The sequence below is a fragment of the Poecilia formosa genome, unplaced genomic scaffold, assembly GCF_000485575.1.
Source record: "Poecilia formosa unplaced genomic scaffold, Poecilia_formosa-5.1.2 Scaffold1, whole genome shotgun sequence".
NCBI lineage: Eukaryota > Metazoa > Chordata > Actinopteri > Cyprinodontiformes > Poeciliidae > Poecilia > Poecilia formosa.
The window spans coordinates 3237175-3260613 of record NW_006799940.1 but is presented as its reverse complement, the minus strand read 5'-3'; the positions used below and the strand labels follow the sequence as shown (position 1 = coordinate 3260613).

The 23439-nt window shown below is 39.1% G+C and overlaps 1 protein-coding gene across 1 annotated transcript; it reads right to left on the bottom strand.

Annotated features, from left to right (window-relative positions):
- Nucleotides 1-377: 377 nt before the first annotated feature.
- Nucleotides 378-22042, bottom strand: fut8b (fucosyltransferase 8b (alpha (1,6) fucosyltransferase)). Its single transcript, XM_007545430.2, has 6 exons — nucleotides 21702-22042; nucleotides 21382-21619; nucleotides 11373-11619; nucleotides 3207-3383; nucleotides 2692-2842; nucleotides 378-1130 (listed from the first exon to the last, which is right to left on the bottom strand). Exons 1-6 carry the CDS (start codon nucleotides 21750-21752, stop codon nucleotides 792-794), a joined length of 1203 nt encoding a protein of 400 aa, XP_007545492.1. The 5' UTR covers nucleotides 21753-22042; the 3' UTR covers nucleotides 378-791.
- Nucleotides 22043-23439: the final 1397 nt, after the last annotated feature.

The window sequence follows — 23439 nt, the reverse complement described above, 5'->3', positions numbered from 1 at the left end:
AAACACTTGATAAAAGCACAACATGGTTTCAGTAAAATTAATTGCACGTGATGACATGAAATGGAGGAAGCACGGTGAGATGACGAGAAGCATGGCAAGAAGTGGATACAGTACATTCAGTAAACAAAAGACAAAGAAAAATACATGAGGAAAAAAAACAAGGCAAGGTTAGAATCAAAACCACTGGAAAGAATTAAATAAAAATCAAAACACATAATTAGATTTTTTTTTGTTTGTTTGTTTGTTTCTTCAGTCGTTGATTCGAAGCTCGTACTGGGGCGTGCCAGGCTTACAGTAGTCCCAGTGTCGTTTCAGGACGGACAGCTCGGACCGCTTGCGTGGAGATCTCAATTGTTTTTTTTTGTTTTGTTTTTTTCTTTTTCTCTCGATTTGTTTTAAAAATCAATGTTCACGTCTACGTATCTCTACAAACCCGACGTCGACGCGTCAGGCCGGGGGACGAAGAGGGGGGCACTGGGGAGAGGGAGCAGTGGTAGGGCGCAAGTCTTCCGTGACCTGACGTATGCACAGGCATTTACAAAAGTGCACGCACACGCATTCGCAGACACACACACACACACACACACACACGCGCACGCACGCACATACAGAGTGCATTTTGTTCCTATCACCCCTGGGTGCAGGCTTTTTCTTTTCTTCTCAGCTTAGCGCAGCGTGTACGCCTCTTTCTTCTGTACAAAAAAAGGCAGCCTCCTTCCCTGGAACCGGAGACTACATGTTTCTCCATACTCTTCTTTTTTTTTTTTCCTACTATCTTCCTTTTTTTTTTTTTACTTGTTTTGAGAGTTGAGCAGTTTGTCTGCCTCGGGGTACAGTGGGTACTTCACCGTCTCAATTTTCTCCTTGACCTTGTAGGAGGGGTAGAGGCCTGTGCGTCCCAGCTTGCGGTTGATGCCTTTGGAGTATCCGTCCCAGTGGTTGCCGGCCACGCCGATCACGTCGCCAGGCTCCAGAGGAATGTCCTCGCTGTTGCGTGGCTGGTGCGGGTAGATGGCGATCTGATTGTGGGCGTTCTGACCTCCGAAATAATAAATGTCATCTAGGGAGTAGAAATAAGAGGAGGCGTCCGGGTGGAGTGTCTGCATGATCTCATAGGCTACACGGCAAACCTGACAAAAAAGCAAAACATAAGCAAGGATCATTTTTACAGTCTAGAAAGGTGATTTAAATGCCCTGCAAAATAATTCATACTTTTTAAACTTTTCCACATTTTGCCACAATACAACAAAATGCTTTAATAAGTTTTGTTGAGATTGTATGTGATTGACAAAAATATCTTACTTTTTTTTTTAACAAGATGGAAAATGACCCATAGTGTTTGAAAGTGTCTAATGGGTTTTTATTCAACCCCCTTTACTCTGTTATCCTTAAATATAACCAAGAGTAAATTGAGTCAAGTTTGTTTGAATACCACATTTCAGCAACAAGGCAGCTCAATCAAACATAACACAATAATAAATTATGAAAACAAACAACATGTGAAGACACAGTTGCACTAATCATTTCGTCTGAAGATAAACGCATGGAGGAAGTGTTCCAGAAATGTTCTTCAGGTGATAAAAGGCCGACTTTGTAATTGAGTTTATGTGTTTCTGAAGGTTCAGATCTGAGTCCATCACTACGCCCAGACTTTGGGCCTAATCAGTAGTTTCCAGCTGTAGTAACTGGAGCTGTGTGCTAACTCTAGAGAACAACTTCGGTTTTGTTTCTTTTCAGCTGACGAAAAATGTTATGGCACATCCACACACTGATTTGCTGCACGCCTTTGTTCGTTTCTTGGATGGGTTCATAGTCATCTGGTGACATTATAATGTAGAGCTGTGTATCATCTGCGTAGTTACGGCAACTTATCTGATTTGTCATAATGGAGCATGTAAATATTAAATAGAAATGCCCCCAGGACTGAACCCCACATGTGACTTCTAAATTATAGTTAATCTCAATAATTTCTGTGGACTGCTGTTGTGGTTGGAACATGACAAGAGGTGAAAAAGGTCAAGTGGTATGAATACTTTAGCAAAGCACTGTATGGTGCAGTCATGGCGACGTGGAGCCTCCATTTCTTTCTACAGAATAAAGGGATAACATAAGATGAGCTAAGCACCTTACTCTGTGAGATCTTTGATGTAGGTTTATATACCGGGATTATACCCCGGCATCAAGGAGCTCTCACTTTATTTTTAGGACTGGAATAAGGCCTTTGCACTTCACATTAAAATTTGCAATAAACACGACTGAGGAAGCCAAAAATAACCAAAGGAGTGATGCGACATCAAAGCTGTAGTAAACGGGTTAATTGTTTCTGCGCTTTGAAACATGTGAGGGAAAATAGGACAATGGGGTTGTTGACAATCACAAGTGTCTTTAATGAAGTCGTTCCAGTTTGGCTTGTGACAAAGCAAAAAACATTTTTTTCCAGCTGTAAAATATTTTCTGTCAGCAGACGTCATCAGAAGACGAAATGCACGTCAGATCATTTTTTTTTTAGTGCAAGAATTAATGTATGTGATTTTCAAAATCATACAGTTCTGGGGCAATTTGTTGTCTGAAGTTGCAAAGAAATCGCCACCCATCAACCAAAATGTATTGTTTTCCATATTACACAACTTTCAGTTAGATTTTTAACAAACTCCATTAAGAAATGCCAAGAGTCGACTGCTGCGAGCAAACCTGCGAGGAGAACGTGCAGACCAGGAAGTCCGTCTGAGACAGGAAGTGGATGTCCAGAATGACGCCTCTCAGCGAGTTCTCGGTGTAACGGTTGTGAAGGCCCGCTGACCACGAGATGGAGTTATCGCTGATGAACTCATAGTCCGGATACCTGAGGGAAGAAACAAACAAATGAAGATAATGGGTGCTATTTAAGGTGGTTTAGCCTACTTCATGTCGTCAGACAGGTTGTATTTAAGTGATTTCTTGATTCAACAGGAATGGGTGTTGCTATTTAACTGAAAACACTTCAAACTTAGTCACTTAAGCCACCCATAGTTAAACAAGTGGGGTGATCATATTTTCACACAGTGATTTGGGTAGTTTTTTTCTTTTTCCTTTAATAAAAAGAGATCGTCATTGAGATATATTTAAGTGTGACCAAAAAAAAAAAAAGCAGAAAAATAACAAATATGTAAGGGAAAATACTTTTTCACTGCACTTTAGCTGTGACTCCATGCAACACAAACACTCACTTTGTCTTAGCTTCCTGCAGCAGGGAGGGATCGTCTGTGGCCAAATAAACCCGCTTCTTGTCAAGATTGGCGCGTCTGGCTAGAAGCTGGAATTGCTCCTCCACGTGCTTCATGTACTCCTCTATTGGATGGAAGGCTGCCTCCGTGCCCACCTTATCCGTCCTCCTCACATGGACCCTATAAAATCAAAAGCGCACATGACTGTATAGACGAGCGCCGCAGGTCACAGACACAATTTCGGTGAAGTCATTTTTACTTTGATAGGTGGCTGGTGTTTTTTTTTTTTTTTCCAAAAGAAAAACAAAAAGTCAAACACGTGAATTAATATTTTAAATTTAGTAAGTTGAATAAAGTTGTTTGTTGCATAATGCGTCCAATCTGAGAAGAATTGCCCAAAAAAATTATTAAAAGAATAAAAGTTAATGACTGATCTTGGCTGTTCGTCAGAACTGCACTTCCACCTTGAGCGCACAAACAGCAGTCTGCCTTTTATGCCAAAATATAATCAAATAATTCATTTTTGTCATCGATTTGTCCTTTTGATTTCCTATAATGTGCTGATTGCTGAAGCAGAATTAAAACTTTTGAAAAATGTTGTTTTATACCGTTTGTCTACAAAAAAAAATAAATAAAAATTGTTTCTTTTGTCCTAGTCCACTGTGAAAATTCCAGTTAAGTTGTTCAACACAAAATTTTATTGTGGTACAATACAAAGAAGTTCTCGCGCTATAATGAGTAATGTTTTGGTGCAATTATTTTTAGGCATAAATCTATTTTAATTTTTAATACAAAATGTGAGACGAGGTGAAAGAGATTTTGCTTGTAAGAACATTTTTAAGAAAATAATAGTCAAGGTGATGGAAGCTACGTGTGACAGCAGTCACATTATTTGTTGAATGGAAAAAATAATTAATGATTTCATAAACAACTAAAATAAACAAATACAAACAAAGGACTAAGACACAACAACATTAATGCTTTAAGCTTCCTTTCCTGGAATCTTTTCTTTTTCAATTCTCCAGCTGTTTTAATAAAATAAAATCCCACTTAAATTACCCACTTTATAAATGATTTTACTGTTGCAGCAGGGGAGCTATAGGAGAAAAACAAAGCTATGAGGAAACTGTGGCAAAGCGGGGAACTATAGTAGAAATCATAGGGAGATTCAAAGACAAAGGAAAGAAAAGAAATAATGAGCAAAGTTGTCGTTCTTTTCAGCACCCTGTTCATCGCTTCCAGGGAAGAAGGAGAGAAACAGAGAAGCCGTGGTCACAGATTCACACGCGAGGACAAGAGCGCAGCTTGAAAACATAAAAAGACAAGAACTCCCTCTCTGGCACAGAAACATCCCTCAAACTGATGGAGGATGGAACTTAAATTTCCTTCTATCCTGAATTATTCAATGACGAAACCAGCCGCCACTAAATCTGCATTGTGACATTTAGTTTCGGGGAGCAAATGAAATGTCCAAATCTGAGAGATCTCCCATTTAAGTCGGAAAGCCCAACCTTTCCACGAACCAAGTATTTGTAAGGACATCCAGAGTTAGGAAACTCTCAGAGCAGCGACGTAAAAAAAATAAAATCTTTTACCAACCAGCAGAGTGAATGTGAAAGACATTCTAGTAGCTAACTGGTGCTAATTGGGGCCTGTTCTCTTAATTTTGAAATAAGTTGTGATTTTCTTGGCATCGTTTTCCCGTTTGACCACCCAACACTGTCCTGCATTAGTCTGGCTAGAAGATTATTTGAAAGTGGAGATGGAGATTTGGAGGTAGTTGTCCTTCCTAATTAAAAACCACTTTGTGAAATGCAGCAGGGAAACAGTAAGCGCCACACTTAACAGCTGGCTCTTCAGTTTGAAAGGATCCTCGTATTTTAGGGTTCCGACACATTTTCCATTTCAACATTTTTACTTTTCCAGACCAGATTTTGCTGGCAGATTTTCAAATGTTTTGGACATTTAAGACAGATTTAGATTTACCTTGACATTGCTTAAAGTTTAGTAGTTTAAAGTAGTAGTAGTTTTGAATACTGTTTATTTTACAGTTTGTGATCTTTGATGCTTTTTCTGCAAAAAAAAAAAGAAAAAAAAAAAAGAAAAGAAAAGTGGAGTCTTAATGTTTTGTTTGGTGGCATCTAAGCCAGACTTAGTTTTAAAATGAAAGAGGCAGCTGAATAAATAAAAAGCACTAAAACGGCCCTTACTTGATTCCTCAGTGTGTTTTTAGCTTTGGGTTGCCAGTCAGTAACTCAAGACAACACAGTGATGGATGAAATATTAAACTACAGTTGTGTTGTGGAAAGTATAACAAAAAACCATGGCATTACAATAACTAATACAAAATGCACAATGTTTGTAGAAAATTTGATTTTCAGAAGTTATGAAGCCTGGGGTGGAAGAAAGTCTGGAATCTCTTTCTTGACACAAGAAACTTTCTTGTCATTGGGGCCCAAGTAGTTCGATCTTTGTCTTCCCAAGCTGAAAACAGTTTCTCCAGAAGCCAGTCACCTTTCACATGCAACCAGCTGCAAAATTTTGTTGAGTTCTCTTTAAAGCATGGTCTACATTTTTGGCCAGCAGCGTCTTGGCCTATGGCAAAGTGAAAAATCCTTTACTGTAGACAATGACAGCGATGTTCAATAGGTTTCTGGCAAGCAAACGCTTGCACATTTCCCCTCTGGGAACTGCAAAAACCCATCCACTGGGTCAAGGATCCACCAGGACATCTTGGGTGAGGAAATCCTCAGAGGGGCAAAGAGTTGTTGTCTTTTATCTGTTCAGCATCTTTCAACCGATTTACAGATCGCAGAGACTTCTTTTAACCGCCGTGTTGCATCCACTACCTTCATAAAAAAAATAAAAAAAATTTAATAAATAAATAGAAACTCAGGCAAAAGCACAAAAAAAAGTGCCTCCAAGGTTCAAAGAAAAAGAATAAACAAGCTGTTCCTAATTTCTGCTTCTGGCAGGAGATCAATCAGTGCCTGTTCAAGGATGCTCTGGTTTATTTACGTGGCAAACACAAGCCAGAGAATGGAGGTGAGGACAGAAGGTTGAGTGGGTGACACGGATGTTGGAGCGTTTCATTTGGTCTCTCCGTCTGTGATCGGACAGAGGTCCTGACATCAGGCTTTGTGAGGAGCCCTCCCTCCTGCTCACCTCCTTCTTTCATGTCTGCATTTCTTTGTTCCTGTGAAACCTCTTTTTTTTTTACAGCCCTGTTCTCCGTCTGTCAGAGCAACAGAGGCCTTAGTGACGCACCGCGCGGCTTTCGGCTCCTCCACCCCACCGGTTTCTCTTTTCGAACCTAACGGCACTCTCCCACTCCGCCACTACAGTGATTCAATTCATTCCCGTCTATTCATACGGTATTGGCAAGGCAGGGCGACGCTCGTGGTGGGCGTAAAAGCATACATTAATGGCATCAAACACGCCCACACAAGGCACAGCAAGTGCTGATTCTGGCAGACTGTGACAATAGCACATAGACTGAATAAATTATTTGTTGGAGACTGACCTCGGGGCTCTGGCTGTCGATCAGAAGCCAGCCGAGGGGACAACGGAAACTCAGGGAAACTCGGCTTTCCGAACCGCAGCCTCCATTAGAGTTCCCGTCTTTAGAAAAAAAGCAGCTCATAATGACATACACACCAGCCATAAACTCATTGCTTATGCAACATGTGCTTTGACATCAAAACACGCCAGAGCTGTTATTAAGACGCTTCCTCATTGCGTAAAATTATAGATAATGAGGAATTAAAAGAGCAGCCAAAGTAAAGTGTTTTAATAAGCTGTCAAGGTTGCAAGGAGTCGAAATGAGGAGCGGCACCGATTGCGCAACCGCAGCACTCCCAACGCATATTCTCAGTTTGAGGCGGCTCGTGTCAATTCAAATCCCCCGCTGCTTTCAATTGAACTGGCATATGGCGACTTGAACGGAGGGAAAACATGACTCAGAATATGCCGGCACAGGGAGCCATCAAGCCTGCAGTGATGCACCTGATTTTGTCATGTTTGTTCCACTCATGTGTTTGATATGTTTATTGAATCTGTTTCCATCCCCCAGGGAAGTTGAGCTCACAGGTTTTTATTTTTGTTTTTTTTTTGTTTTTTTTTGCGAAATTGTTATTTGTGTGTGTGTTAATTTCAAGAATAAAGTCAAGATGTTCAGAAAAAACAAACAAAAAAAATCACAATTCTGTTTCGTCATCAAAGTCAAAATATTAACAGTTTTGTGGAAATAGGAAATGCTGAAATTGCTCTTCTTGGTTTTACAAACAGGTTTGGATTGCAGCTCTGAATTCTGACTTGGGAGGTTGGAGGTATCTTACCAACCTTAAGTTTCTATTTAATATGGCTGTCATGCAGAGAAAATATAGTCAAAATCATGCTTGTTTGGTTTTTGTTTTTTCTTTAGATGCAACACAGTTGAGAGAAGTACTGTATCTCACTATCAGCTTCTGTTGCATCTACCTGTTGGCAGAACAAGTCAAGAACCTTTTATGAGCCGTAGCAGCCAGCTAGCATCAGCTAATCACATAATCTATGACGTCTGCCCTCATTGTCTATTAAAATCAAAATTATTAGTCAACATATTTCGCATGTATTGCTTAAGAATTTCTTTAACAAGTTACAGTTGTTCTACTGATGTAATCGAGTACAAGGCGAAGGCTGCAGTCATGATGGCACTTAAGTAATTTGTTCATTAAGGAGGATTGCCTCCAGTTGTGTTTGGCTCCAGCCCATTGGCTGGTTCTGTATGAGCTTTAGTTTAGGAACAAACTAAATAAGTGAGAAATGTTTGTCTCACATGTTCTCTTAAACAAATATACTGTATATGGAAACTTCTGGACCCATGTTTGATGGACCTCCTCAGTCCCTGCAAGCTAAAGTACAAGTTTTGTACAGCTGACCAAATAAATCTTACTTCATCCTGTTTTAATCAGATTTATTTGCGCAGATGATGGTATTTAAATGAATTGAATGCAGAGGCTCCACTTTATTACAACAGAAAGTAATTGAAATGATTAGGTTATTTTTCAAAAAAGGTTTGTGGATAGATTAATGAATGAAAAGAAAACTAAGTACATAATGATTAGGCAGTTAGGTGGTCATAAGTGGAGGATTATGCATGGCTTCAAAAGAAACAAACAAGATTGAAACAGTTACTAACTGGAACCAGAACCTCAAACAAATATAGGGGCCGTATTATTTCCGACTGCCTGTGTTCCTGTCTAGAGGCAGACAACATGATGTGTTATGCGAGTTAAATATTCAGACATAGAAGCTTCTTTTTGCTCTCTTTCTACACCAGCATGCAAAATTAGAATCTAAATAATGGATTCCAACAAGAAAACTCAGAAGGCGAGTTATTTTTATTGACATCAGCTCCAATCCTACTGAACACACCAAACTGATGAGCACACAGAGAAATCTGACCTGCTGGTAACCACACTGGGCACGGGGAGGATGCCAGCGTGTTTTTGACTGAAACAGCACTTTCTCTCGGGGTACTCTGGCTAACATTACACTGCACTAAATTGTTGCGAGTTGGATCTGTGCTGACGGCTGCTCCTGGTTTATGGCTGCAGTTCGGGTCTAAAGGGAGCGGCCCGGAGAGAGCGATGCCGATGTTTGGGACTCATGTGAGTCAGCAGAGAGACTTCGGGGGCAAAATGTCGTCCTACGTCTTCCGACACCCTCTCCATCAACCCAAGCCTGTCCTGATCTTCGCACTACTTCTGTGGTTTACTTTGAGTTCAACCTTTACCTCCTCCGCATTGTTTTTAGACGCACACAGCCTTTTTCTTGCAGTGTGACTTCAGTGCGAAGTGGCACTACTGAAAGCCAAATAACGAGAGATAAAAGCTTTATTCTACACCCAAATGACACCTTTTAATAACCCCTCTGGACTGAAAAAAGGGAGGGCTACGCGTCGCGTGTTGTACAAAGGAAAGCAAGGAGCGCGCAGTGATAGAAACATGTGGGAAAACTGCAAGAGTTGGAGGAATATAGGTTCAGCTGGATGCCTGGGGAACATAAGAGAGACTGTGGAAAATATTTGAACAACCCTGAAGCGGAGTGAACAACTGAAGACAGAGGAACGATCACAAATGAGGAGATCTGAGGGCCAGGGTTTGGTCGGAGAGGATGGGAGACCAAACCCCCTTTATGTCTTCATCTGAGGGCACAGATGAAGACAGAAAGCAGCAACATGAAAGCGAAACAAGACAAGCCTTTAAAGAAAACATTCTACACTAAGTCTAAGCATTTGTTTTAAACACCTTCCTCAAACACACAGACGGAGTTAGTCTTATGGGATTCTGCAGAAACTTAAAACCACCTGAAAGGACCTGAAAGTCATTTCAAAGACTTCCCAGCGTCTGACAGTTAACCAGTCATTGTGCTTATTGCCTTCTTGAGGTAAACCCCGTACCATCTGCAACACGCTTCAATGTGGGATAGAAAAACTGCCAAGAATTATTTGCAAAGTCTTTTTGATTTCAGATTTAAACTGCGTGCTACGGAAGAATTTCACGACTGGAAGAAAACGCTCGCCGACAGAACATGAGAGTCGGTTGCCGCGGCGCCTGATGGGGATTTGCTGAGACGTAAACAAGTAAACAGCTAAAAAATGTACAAGCTGTTTAAGAGAGTGCTGCTCTCAAAATTGGTCTGCAGTATTTTGATAGGGTTCACAGTCCATCATATGACTTTTGATGGACTGTGAACAGCAAGTGAGTGGGCGCTCACTTGCTGAAGTGGACCAAGTACGTTTAAAACAGCGGTGAACTCCTGCAGATAAACCCAGTCAGTGATGTACAGACTTAGATGGGTGACAGACAATTAGTTAACATAAATGACATGCATGTAAACTGTGCAAATCCAATTTATAGGTAAGGGAGATTTTAAAAAAAAATCTGATTATTATATATTATACATTATAATACCACTATCAACCAAACATATTTGATCCACAGATTTGACTAACCTTTTGTTTTAAAAAGAAAGACGATTAAATTAAAATGAAAATATAACATGCAGATTGTAGGATTTCCTATGAAATATTATATGAATGAAAAAAAATAATCTTCTAACCTAATTTGAAAATGCACTAAAATAAAATAGATATCTTCACAGAGTCTGATATTTTTGGACTATTTTTTTTGTGTTTTATGCTTTCATTAAGAAATGAAGATCTTTCAAACTAATGCCCAGCGTTTTAAACTCAGTATTAATTTTAACAAAACGTTTTTGTTTTTTTTTTTACTAAAAAAAGCTTTATTCTATAAACAGCACACTTTAGGAAACACTGTTTTGTTGTGCCCCCCGTGCTATAAACAGACCTATCTGTGGGCTGAATTTAGTACAAAGGAGCACATACTGCATGTTTTTGAAACTATATTTAGCAAGAAAAAAAAAAGTATTTGATAAAACATAATTGCGTGTGTGGAATCATTTCAAAATAAACAACAAATACACAGATATAGATCTTTTTGCGTTTCATATTTTTCGGATTGCAGAGGTCATTGAAACAAAGCGAGGCAACTTTGATCAGATGAATAATGCTCAATAATAGCACAAATTGATAAATTCACTGTGATGCTCCGGCTTCTTGAAACATTGGTTGACGGCGAAGGAAATGAAGTGAACAGTTCGCCTTAATTAACAGCGGCCATTGAAGATAAAAGAACAGATGCCAGGCCACTGCATCTAATAAAAAGTGTAGTTTCCTTGTCTCGTCCAATTTCATTTAATTTGAGACAGCCCCTAGCATTTCATTCTGCAAGTTCTTAGCTAAACTGAAGGATCTGATTTGATGTGAGGTCACTGAGGGCGACGGCAAAAACAAGAAATGATCAAATAAACTGCTTTTAAAAGATAAATAAATAAAAACCTCTGAGTGATGAGTACAGAGTGATGAAATTTCTTTAAACTGGTTGATTTGCATGAGCATAAGCCGAGTATTCGCCGGCAGTGCAGCAATACAAAGCAAAACCCTATAATGAGTAACATTTCAGTTTCTTTTCTCTAATAGTAAAGGAATTCTATTGTAGAAGAACACCATAGTAACTGACTCTTTTGTAACTACTGAATTAAAGCGAGGCTGCAAACATTAAAAAAAAAAAAAAGAGAGAGAGAGAGAGAGCCAAGTGTCCTCACCCGATGATGGGATGTTTGAAGCCCAGCTTGGCGGTGGTCTGCTGGATCTCCTTTTCCAGCCACGCCTGAGGGCGAACAAGATACTTGACGAACTGCGACACCCACCAGACAGACGGGTCGCCATGCAGACGCTGCAGACGCGGGGCCAGGTCCTCCGGGATTGCCAGAGGTAAGTAGGGGGGCCGAGGGTGTAGACTGTCCACAATGGGCAACTCCACAACTTGAACGTCCTTATCATGAGCCTCACCTAGATTGGAAAACATACAAAATAGTTGATGAGGATAAAAACAATTTTTTTTTAAAAATCCCTTCTTTGCGGACCCATAAAGGTGACCTATTACATCTGACATCAAGATGTTAGCAATGCCAACGATGGCCAATCGTATCCACCAATCAGCCATTGTCCAGCCACACTTTTTAAAGATCCCAATGAACTGCTGTTCAAAGAAGAGGCTCATCATCAGGTATGTGAAACCTTATAACTCAGCCGGACTTATAATTTTAACATCCTTCCAGAGGTCAAAAGTTATACGATGGACTGTGAACATGAACAGAAATCTGGATTTTTGGTTAATGTATATGAAAGCTGCATTACATGATCTACTACCATTGCGTTTTCAGATGATTTGGGTATGAAATTTTATGTTTACAATTAAACAGGCAGCTGTCGTCAAATTTAAAGAGACGAGCAAGTTTCCCTTTGGGGAAACTCCAGAGGGAAAACAAAAACAAACCAAAAAAAAAAAAGTTACACAAAAAGCAGCTGAAACACTGGTTATCACATTTCATAATGTTTCACGGCAACGTTTGATCCCAATTGTGTCTGCAAACGGTTAACTAGAACAACCCTGAGTTACATTACAGGCCGACTTATGGAGTCGCATTGGTGAGTACACAATACTATGGAATATAGTGGTGTATTATCTTACTCCACGTTAAAGCCACAAATTCATACATTTTATTACCTTTAAGAAACAGACATGGACTTTGTGGCCACAAATGTGTAATTCTGGAGAACTAATTGGTGTCATGGACAGAAAAATATCTTTTAAGTTTAAAACATCTACATCTTTGCTAATCATTTAAGTAGCTGTCATGAGGTTTTACGGTTAAAATTGTTCTTAATTTGTCATAATTAGGAGGAATGGTAAAAAAATAATTAATGTAGCCATAATCAAGCTTCATGACTTTCACCTGCCCTTCCTCAAAGACTACAATTAACTTTCAGCCCATTTAAATAGGAAAAGGAAGTGACGGTTTGTGGACCAAAACTGGGCGATCCAAGGGTCGAGTCCTGCTTGGACGCAGCCCCAAGAAGAAGGGTTGACCAGAGCTGATTATGAAGGTCAGTCCTCTGGACTGCACAACTGCCTGAACTGCCAGACCTCCCTGACAATCGAGGCCAACTGTGCACCCAAATACATAAATGCAGAAGCTGTGCACCTACGTGTCAGAACAAAAGGTTACAAGCATGTACAAGCCTGAAAACTGCATGTACCTACACAGACTAATTTATAAAAATGTGCACGTGAACAAAAAAAAAAAGAAAAAATCCTGTGAACTACGATGAAAGTGGTCAGACAGTGATAAGTTACGTCGGTCCACATAAAAACGGCAACAAACAGAAATTGCATTCACGCTCTCAAACTCACACAAAGAGCTCCAGCTAATCACATCTCGCCAGAAGGGATGTGCCTGGCAGACACAACCTTCACTCCATTCCAGTCTTAAACCCCAAGCTAGGTTTGCTAGTGTGTGTGTGCGCGTGTATGTGTATAAAACCCTTGAATTATGTAAAAAGACAAGTTTTGAGGCCTGCGCTCCGTCAGACTAAAGTGACTTTTGTCACTGCCATATACAACAGGCTCTAGCACAGCTGCAAACACAGCCTCCATAAGACGCTTCCAAATAAATGGCATAATGACTCGTTAAAAACGGCCTTTCACAGAAACAGAGTAGCTAAAAAAATATGCTAAAAAACAACTAGAGGAAAAAAAAAAAGGCTCGGATTTGTGTGCGCGCGCTGGAGTATGAACTGAATATAAATTAGAACAAGCATTAAATATTGAACAGAAAAAATATTCCCAGGCTCGTCTTTGCTTATATAACAACATTGGCATGATTCATAGAAGGGGGAACGGGCATATTTTGAAGCCTGCTTTTCTTGGCACAGATGTAGAGATATGAAGTATGTCTGCTTCTCACTGCTGCTTAATTAGATCACAAAAGCCTCTCTCAAGTATGTCTTCACTGCACAACCTCTGCATACGTTTTCTGTAACAGCCTCTTCCGATGCGTATGGATCTGAACTAAAAGGAAAAAGTTCCTGTATTGTATTTGGAGTCTAAGATGTGCACTGGCCCTAATAAATCTTTCATAAGAGACGATGAAACTGGAGAACCGAGAGTGACACCATCAAGACACAAAGTGCCGAGCTTCTCCATTCATAATACATTTGAGACAGAATTTATGATCTTTGAGATCTCTTGTTTCAGCCTTTGCATGTCAGGGAACATTATGTTTCGCCTTCTGCTCCCAGCATCACGCACAATGCAGAAATATTTTCACAAAGGAGTGCGCTTTCTTGGACAAATTATCTGTGTGGGCAGCCAGTCATGGTTTTGAAGATAAACTGGGTTTCTATTCGCGAATTTGAACTTAGCTGGAGAAGGAACCTTCAGTTGTTCTAATCTGCGCTTCATAGATGCAACAATATGCAGAGATGAGGCAACAGGAGTAGATCGGGGTTTTAACGCTTAATGTTATTTCACCAAAATCTTAGCATTATGCTATTCGATTTTCTAGATTTTTTTTTTTCATGGCTTCCCACTAAAGGTAATAGGAAAAAGGAACGGAAGACACTTCATCAGCGATGCCATCTATCACCCACAAGAGTAAAGTTGGTTTTTGTAATTGTTGTTGAATATTTTAACTAAACTCTACATTGCTGAAAACCTCTAAGAAAATCTGTATTTCCTCTAAAGACGTTTAATTTGGGTAAGATTTGTTTTTGTTTTTTTCTAACTGGAAATAGGAAGGAGTCTCTCAAAAAATAATTAAAACATTGTATTAAAGCAATCAGACAATAACGTTTTTATTGCAATTCCTTAAAGCAATGGAATGTTAAATGTTTATACCCTTTTGAACAATTATAGGAAAAATCATTACTGGCATTATAATAATGAAAGTTTTGTATTTGCTAATTATGGTCAATTAAAATATGTTTACCAGGTTAATGGACTTTTTTTTTTTGTCTTTTTTTTTAAGCAGCCATGATAACTTACCAGTTATTTGGCACCTTCACCAAATAATTGCAATCTTACAGTTTAATTCATCCCCTCCCGAAAAAAAGAGACAAGAAATGGAATTGTTTATTGGAAGACTTAATATTGAGCATATCAATTTGTCACGGGGGACGTTTCTTACCCCCTGGGACAGTTGACAATTCAAAGCAAGTTTTCCTTACAGCTTATAGTAATTTCAGAAGGGAGTCAGTAACATGACTCCAAAAAGTGAGATCTATCCTCAAAAAAAAATAAAAATAAAAAGTTACTTTCCCCATTATGTGTTAAATCTTATGAGTCAACAAGCAACATAAACACAATAGCTGAAAATAGAGTGGACCACAAAGTTCACACGGTCTGTAAACAAAAAATATACACAATAATATACGGCCATTTATCTCCAGTACCGTGCATGGTTTAAGCAAATGCTTTGTTTACAGGTGAGACATTATTGTCGGAGGGGACGGGAAGGTAATGCATAGGTGTGAAATGGAGGAAGAAACCGGGGAAGGGGGCAAACTGCCCTGCAGCTTCAACCTGTTTTTCTTTTAAAAAAGATTAAAGAATATAAAAGTGTAGTTATCAAAATGAAAAGGCCTGGAGGAAGAACCTCTTCACAGCATGAATACAAAGTAACATTCCAAAAGCTGTCGAATGGGGATAGCTGTGCTTTCCCCCCTTAAAAAAAAAAAAAAAAAAGCCTCAATATTTCAAATAGTGTTGCGGGAATAAATGAGCCGGTGAAAGAAAATCAACCAGCCTTCCCTTTCATCGGCTGCGGCTGGCGATGTGTTCTGCGGGTCAAATACTTCTTCCTTGTAGTCATTAAATGTATCAAAACTGAAAACTTGTTTTTTTTTGTTTTGTGTGTGTTTCCATCAGTCTAGCAGACAGCATGGTTTTTAACGCAATTTGATTAAAGACAAATGTTTATTCTTCAATGCATACATTGGGATTTAATTCACTTAATTTATATAGCGCTGCTTTACAACATATAATCTGTCGAGGCATTTAACAAAACAAAATCGACACATCACGGTCAATATACATATATATATATAAATATAGTCGATTCGACTTTAGGTCAGTCGCATGCATTCCAAAGTGGTATTAGTAAGAAAAGTTTAGTTTATTAATCCAATTAGTAAAAGTTTTCCATCGAAGGAAATCCCTGTCACTGACAACCTGGTGATTCTTTCATTTTCTGCTAGATTTAAGGAACCTTAAGGACTTTTAGGTCAGTATGTATTGCATTTAATTCTTGAATTAAAACTACTTTTACACAAACGATCTAGCCTGTGTTACAGCATATGAATAAAATTGGAGTTAGCCAAAGTAGGAATCAGAAATTTTACTCTATCAAACTAAGATCAAATAAATTTACGTCGAGGCGGAAAGATTTTACTTCTGGGCTTTAAACATCGCACAAATCATTTCTTAAAATGTTCATGCTATAATACGCTGCTCAGGCTTTCCATGAACCACAATTACTTTCCAATTGTCAAGACTTTGCAGTTTATATACGTCTCGAGAACTATCCCCAAAAAGGCCTTCAGATTTCATTTTCCAAAAGCTTCGACTCGTATCCCCAAACCGTCTTACAGAAATTCACACACTGACCCATGCAGCCAAAACAACTTGCTTTGTCCATTGTGAGATAATGATTGGATGGTCAAGTGACAACCCAAACACTGAAATGAATGCACGGCATCTCCAGTGACTCGTCTGGCCTCGACGGCCCCATTAGTGACCCAAAGAGGCCAGTTCAAGTTGACAATTTTAAAGTAAGACACTCCCAACTCATTTTTTAAAACTGAAAAAGATTTTTTTGGATTTAGGAAACATATGGAGTTCTATTTATAACACGTAGCGCTCCATTATCCTGGATGGCTGAGGATCTGCACCAACCCTTTCTAAAGACGATAAAATGAAGGAAACTCATTTGTTTATTTGACCAGCCCATCACTAATCTACATTTCCTTTTCCTACGGTTAGGTTTTCATTTGGAATTATATTATTTTCCACTTTTTTTTTTTTAGGCCACTAGCCATTTAATCTCTGCGGTGGAGCAAATCCGAGTTGAGGGTTATGTTTGTGTGGATGTGCATTTCTTGCAATGTTTTGTTTTTTTCCCCCCTCCTCCATTTCACATATGCAAGAAGAACATCAGCGGGTCCAATAATAGCTCCATCGCTATCTTTGTCTTTATCTTCTCCTCCTCCCCTAAAGCAATATGTTTTCTTGACAGAAATACCATGTCATAGACACACATAGCATGCATCTTCTTTTGGTCTGTAAGCGTCTCAGATCCCAAGAGAAGCACTTAAAAGAGAGCAGGCTATCCATGTTATGATTTGTGGGGGAAATTGGAATTTTGCTGCTTTGAGGCATTAGGCTCCAGAAAAGTTCACTCTCTATGTAAGCATAAACAACACGAAAAACAACACTGAAGGCACATTTTAGATAAATACAAAGAATGGGTCGTGTTTTGGTTTCCGTAATGCAGCATAGAATAAATTCTATAACTTACGAGTCACAGAAACAAACCAATAATGACAGTTTTTACATTAAAAAGCTTCAAGGAAGTGAAGAGCCTGTGTCGATGTATGCAAACACTAATCAATCAGCGTGAATCGCTTGTTGGGCGTGAACAGCCACATGGCACATATGGGTTCTTAAAATGTAGCTTTTAATACACACACCACACACACACACACACACACACAAATGGGAAGAAGAGAAATACATTAAAAAGTGGAAAAAGGACATATGAAAGGCGAGAAAATATGAGAGAAAAGGCAAAAGGAGAGCAGGAGATAAGAAGAGGCAGCCCAGGAGAGCACAAGTCAAATGAAGCAATATGATAAAAAAAAAATAGAGAGCTGAAAGAATTCAAAGATGAGCGCAGAGAAGCAATGAGAGAGAAAATAATTGAGGTAAAAGGCCGCACTAAATGCATGAGATCATAAGCAGGCCCTGTTAATTACTGCTTTAGATTTTTTTCGGCATATTGAAATACACAAAATGTGAATCTCGTAAAATATTGTGTTACAAAAACAAACTTGTATTTTATCAGGATTCTATGTGATAACCCAGCACAGCACACAGCAGAACTGTGAGGCGAATAAAAACGATGTATAGTTTTTAACCTTTTTCCACAATTATAAACCTGAAAAGTGTGGCAGGCATTTGTATTCAAGTCCCTTTACCATGACGGTGCTAAATAAACCAAGCGCCACATAACTAAAAAAACAAACAAACAAAATAAAAACTAAAATTCTCCCAGAACTTATTAGGAAAATAGTCTGAGTTTAATCAGAAGGAATGGATTTACTTTAGTCTAAATGATTTCATTGTAGCTGGCAGTATGTTCAGGGTTGTTAACCTGCTGCTTCAAGTTGAACCTTTCATAATGTTCTGAGTCGTCCGCAGTCAAAGTGAGAAACCACCGATTCCCTTTCAGAACAGCTGTGTTTATACTGACATTAAATCCCACAAAGCTGAGCTTTATTTACCAGCTAGATCACTTATATTTGTAAAACAATTTGGAAATCATGTAGCCTTTTCCGTCCACATAACTATAACTATAATTATGTGGCATCTTGTGACTATTTGTCACAAAATCTCAATGAAATGACATGAATACTTTTGTGAAGCACTGTATTATAACGAGAGTTGAAACTGAGTGCAGAACTACAGGTAATTTATTGCGTTTTTATTTGTCGTCATTTTTCTTTCTTTCTTTTTTTTTGGTCATGGCTTATAAAGTGGGAAAATCCCACTCACACAAACACCATTTACTGTTCCTCAGCCAACACGGGCAGTGAAGCAGAACAGACAGAGAAACAAAATCTTATAAACCCATTTCTATCCTGGGGAACTCTATTGGCACGCCCACTCCTACCTGTAAAAGTTTAAAGCTTTTTACTGCTGCTGCAGCTTTTCTCTGGAACATGCACAGAGAGATCTGAGCGATATACACTGAACACATGAAGGTGCTGTAAGTGCTGGACAGATCTGCAGCCCTTTAGCAATCAGGACAGGTTATGAATAATCTGTGTCTCATAAAAAAACAAAACAAAAACAAAAAAAACAAAAAAAACAACTACCTATGTTTGGTTTAAGTTTTTTTTTTTTTTTGCAAAATGAAAAAGTGACGGTCATCGGTTGCATAAAAGCCACAGATGTGCTGCAAATATAAAAGCGACAAAGACACCAGTGTGGAATACGGGCTGGGAGGTATTTGCACAAAGCTGATGCAAATCTGCGCCTTCCCTTCAAAGTTCAAATTTGCTACTTTCTCAAAATGGGAGCGAATGACAATAAATAGGATTCAAGTAAACCACCGGCATCTGTCTGAGTCACTAACCGCAACAGACAACCAAACAACCATCACGACTGAAACAGTAATGATATCTCTGCTTTTTACTCAGCGGGACGCAACCTCACTGCTCAGCATGCACACAAGTCCATATACAGCTTGTGCAACAGAGGCATGTTTCTCTGTCATCTCGCCTCCCTGTAGCCCCTCGGTTGGCGCGTAAACTCCTTTTTTTTTGCGTCAGACTCTCTCATGAGACCCAAAACGAAATGAATAAAAAGCAATTAAATAGGAAAGATAAAAGCTCGCCTTCTTTGCAGAAAATAAAATAAAATTATAAGCTTGTCAGTGACAAGAGGGGATGCGAACTTCTGGGATTAGCAGCTAATTTGAAAGGTGAAAATAAATTCAGAAGCTTTTTAAGCAACGTTGCAAAAACAAGTTGAGTGAGCATCCTGGCTACAGATGTACAATATGCAACACGATCACTGATTTACGTAAAGTAAGTAAAATATTTAATTCTGTTGAACGTAATTCATGCTCATGCTTAACAGAAAGGCTTGTTTTTCACTTTTAAACAGCCACTTAGCGTTTAGAAGACGTCGAATGTTTACGACTGAAACTTGATGACCCCAACATGTCTCTCTTTTCCGGAGCTGCAACTCTGAGCTTCAGAGTTTTTCATTCTACTTACTGTGAGCCGTGACAAGACAAGACATGAGTCCTTGTCCAGTTTTGTTTTTGCTCGCTACAAAAACTGCTTACAGTAGCTATTTTCTTTTGGCCATTTCATGACTCTTTAAGATCAAAACACATCCACCTTCCTCGAATGGGATGTGTGGTTGTCTTCACCGATTTGAAGAGAGGAGTGGGACAATGCTGCTACAATAAAGTACTAATTTACTTTTAACCCGTCTTTAGCTGGGCTGTTAATAACGGCGGAGAGCACTGCACATCAACCATGAAATTGCAGAACCCCCAACATAGCAAAACCTAATTTAACGCATATAACTTTATGCTTCTTGTGCTGTTTATTAAATGGATTTTTTGTTGTTTACAGTAAAGACTTGTTCGAATAAAAGACAAGATGTTTTAATGGTGGAGAACAAGGAAATTAAAAACTTTGATGCATTTTTAACCTTCACCAAACAAAAGTCCTGCCAACAGACGCAAGGCTGTGAGAAGTGTAACAAGGAAACCTCAGTTTAAAGATATAATGTGCTCAGAACCTGCATTAATGGACATTTACTTGGACCAATGCTAAAAAAGACTCTTAGTGGAAACATGACAAATTTAAAGGTAAATATTGCCGACTGCATGTTCATAATTTATTAGAAAAGAAATATGTGAAAAAGTAGTTGCAAGTAAAAAAAAAAAACACACACCGTCTCAGTACTCAGGATGACATTAAATATTGATGTCAAAATGGATTTTTGGCAGAAATATGTTTACGTTGCCCAGCAGCAGCTTTAAATGTGAAAATATAAGAGCCATCAGTGAATTCATGCTCCAGTCCGGGGACTGCAACTGAGAAAAACACGAAGAATTAAAACTTCATAAGCCTGCTAAGATTGGTGGAATTTATTTCTGCTAAACCTGTGCTGAAACGGATATGAATGTAAGGAAAGGATTAATCGACTCAGTTGAAAACTGGAAGCATAAACAAGTCGGAAGGGCAGCGGTTGTGTTTGCAGGAAATATATCCCAAATCATTTATTTTGGGGTTTTTCCTGTAATAAAGCCATTACAAAGCAACCTCATCCTGCGTTGCAGCAACATTCGTCAAAACTTTACTTTTACATGAGGACAATAAATCAGGAACTTTCAGTTTTTAGATGAGGTTATTCCAAAAAAGATAATTAGGTAACTTATCATAATTACTGCTGGCAGGGCCAATTGTAGAGCAGAGGTGGCCCAAGGTTATATGGGCCAACATATATAATCTGCTAATAATCAGGCAGATTATTATCTGCTAATAATCAGGCAGATTATTATCTGCTAATAATCAGGCAGATTATTACCTAATCTGCTTGATTAGATAATAATGCAAAAGGGGATAACTGGGTATTTTTTGCTGAGATGAATTTGAAGCTCAAACTCGTAGCATCAGACTGTAGCTATGGTAACACAACAATCAACCTATGAATATTATTTTGTTGTGCTTGAGAAAGTAAACTTGCTAATCCATTCCATCTTCAATTTAAATATTGTCTAATTTCTGAAACCAATAAATCAAGTTCAATGATACATAAATAATGTCATTCTCAAACGTGTTCAAATGACAGATCTATGAACGGTGTGAAAACAAAGCGCTTAGCAGCTGCTTAGCTCGCTTCGCCGTTAGCTCTGTTGCTAGCGCTAACTGCAGTTCGTAGTGTGACTGTGTCGCTGTGGATGTACCCACCTGACCAGTGTCCAGTGGAAGCCCCGGACCGGTCAGTGCACGTGTTGCTGACGGGCAGAAAGACGGTCTCCCAGCCGCCGGGGGCGTAGCGCCAGTTGTGCGACTCCAGGATGAGCGTCCGCTGGGTGCCGTACGCGATCATGAAGCAGTAGACGACGTGGTGGAGCTGGCAGCCGTAACCGCAGCCCTTGTTGATGTTACACACCAGCTTCCTCGCCTTACTGCAATCTGGGGGATTCTGGGAGGAAAAAAGGAGAGAGTGTTTCAACGGGTTTTTTTTTTTCTTCTTCTTTTTTTTTTTTTTATAGCTCAACTTTCACCTTGAGTTCCTTGGAAGACTGATCTCTGACACGTAATAACACACGGCTCATATTGTTTTATTAGTTTTCATTGCCAGTCTCGTACTGAACTCTGAATTTTATGTCGCCTGCTCATGATTTTCCCCAAGTTTGTCTTTTAAAATGATCGCTTCCACTTATCTCCAGCAATCGTTCTGCTTTACTGAAAAAGGAGACAGAGGCTAAAACTTTTTATTTTGTTGTAATCAAAAAGACCCTTTTATTTAAAGACATGCAAATTGGTCAGTGTTGTCTTTCTTCAACAGAAAAGCGATTCTGGGGATAATTTGTGTTGAAGATCCCGTCTGACCAGGTTTCCTGCATCTTTTTACGTTCAAATTTCTACTGTTGTATTCTCAGATATCTCTGACGATTTAAAAAAACAAACAGAAAAGTTCACTATTAATTTACAGCATATATTCATACAATGGTCAGATTTTACCCCCAAAGGATGGATGGATTGGAGTAAAATAAAAAACAAAAAAAGAAAGATAACAGCAGAAAAGAAAGAAGGAAAAAAGATCAAAGGATGACATGAATAAAGCATGAAAATAATCACAAAATGAAAGAATGAAGGAATAGAGCAAGAAGGGTTGGGGGAACACAATGGGGAAAAAATGAAGGAAGGAAGGGATCTAAAATTGAATGACATAAAAATGAAGGTGAAAAAGATTTGAGGAAAGATGGAAAAAATTTAAAGAAAGAAAGACAAAAGGATAGATGGATGGACAGACAGACTGATGAACAACAAGATATTTAGTGAATGGATGAAAAGACGGATAGAGAGATTAATGGGGTCTGCACTTTTCTTAACCAAAAATGGGAAATTGAGTGTCAGAGATCGAGATGGTGGGGAAAAAAAGAGGAGATCCGCATATTTCTTCCCACTCTGTTGTACTTTCCTTTTTTCTGTGTTAATCCCAGTCTGGAGAATACCTCAATCAAATTTCAGACTTCAAATCTGTGCAGGAACCCAGATATTCACCACAGAGTTATTCATTCCAGAAGAATATATAGAGCTATTTAATCTATATTTGGCTTTTGTTTGGGCGATGCTCAATAAAAGATAGAGTGCTCTTTAGCAGCTGTTTTGGAAAATTACTGATTGCTTTCAAAATGGGCTGAATGCCACTGACAGACACCGACTAATTTCCAGGTCTAGTCCTTTCCGGTGATTTGCTAACAATAGGAAAAAATAAAGAATAGTGCCAGGTCTATCCTTTAATCTTTTCATTGTTGCTTTTGCTTTCTCTTATTCACTTCTTCCGTGCTGCTTTTGCTCTATGTTTACTAATTCTTAAGCAGTCCCTCTGCTCTCTCGGCTTCCTATCTTTTAATATCCTTTGTTTCTTCCTCCTTCTCATTTTTCGATGCTCTCTCTCTCTCTCTTTCAATTCATCAGCTCAAAAATTAGCTGCGACATTATGCAGGCTGAGGGTTAGAATACCGAATAAGAGGTTGCTGAGAGAAGGAACAACAAACTGTCTATTTTACGTACAGAACAAGTGGGACGCAACAGATTGCTGCACGCTACATCACTGACGACTTGCCGGGCGGGTTGTGATCCGCTCTGCAGCCGATCTGAGCGACTGGAAGCCAACCGGCTTTCTAAACAGCAATTATTCGCTGATGGGAGTGTTTTCCTCATTAGGCTGCTGCAGCTGTGGATAGTTCAGAGTAATCAGGCCGCCCAACACCCACCGGCTAACGCTGCCTATCA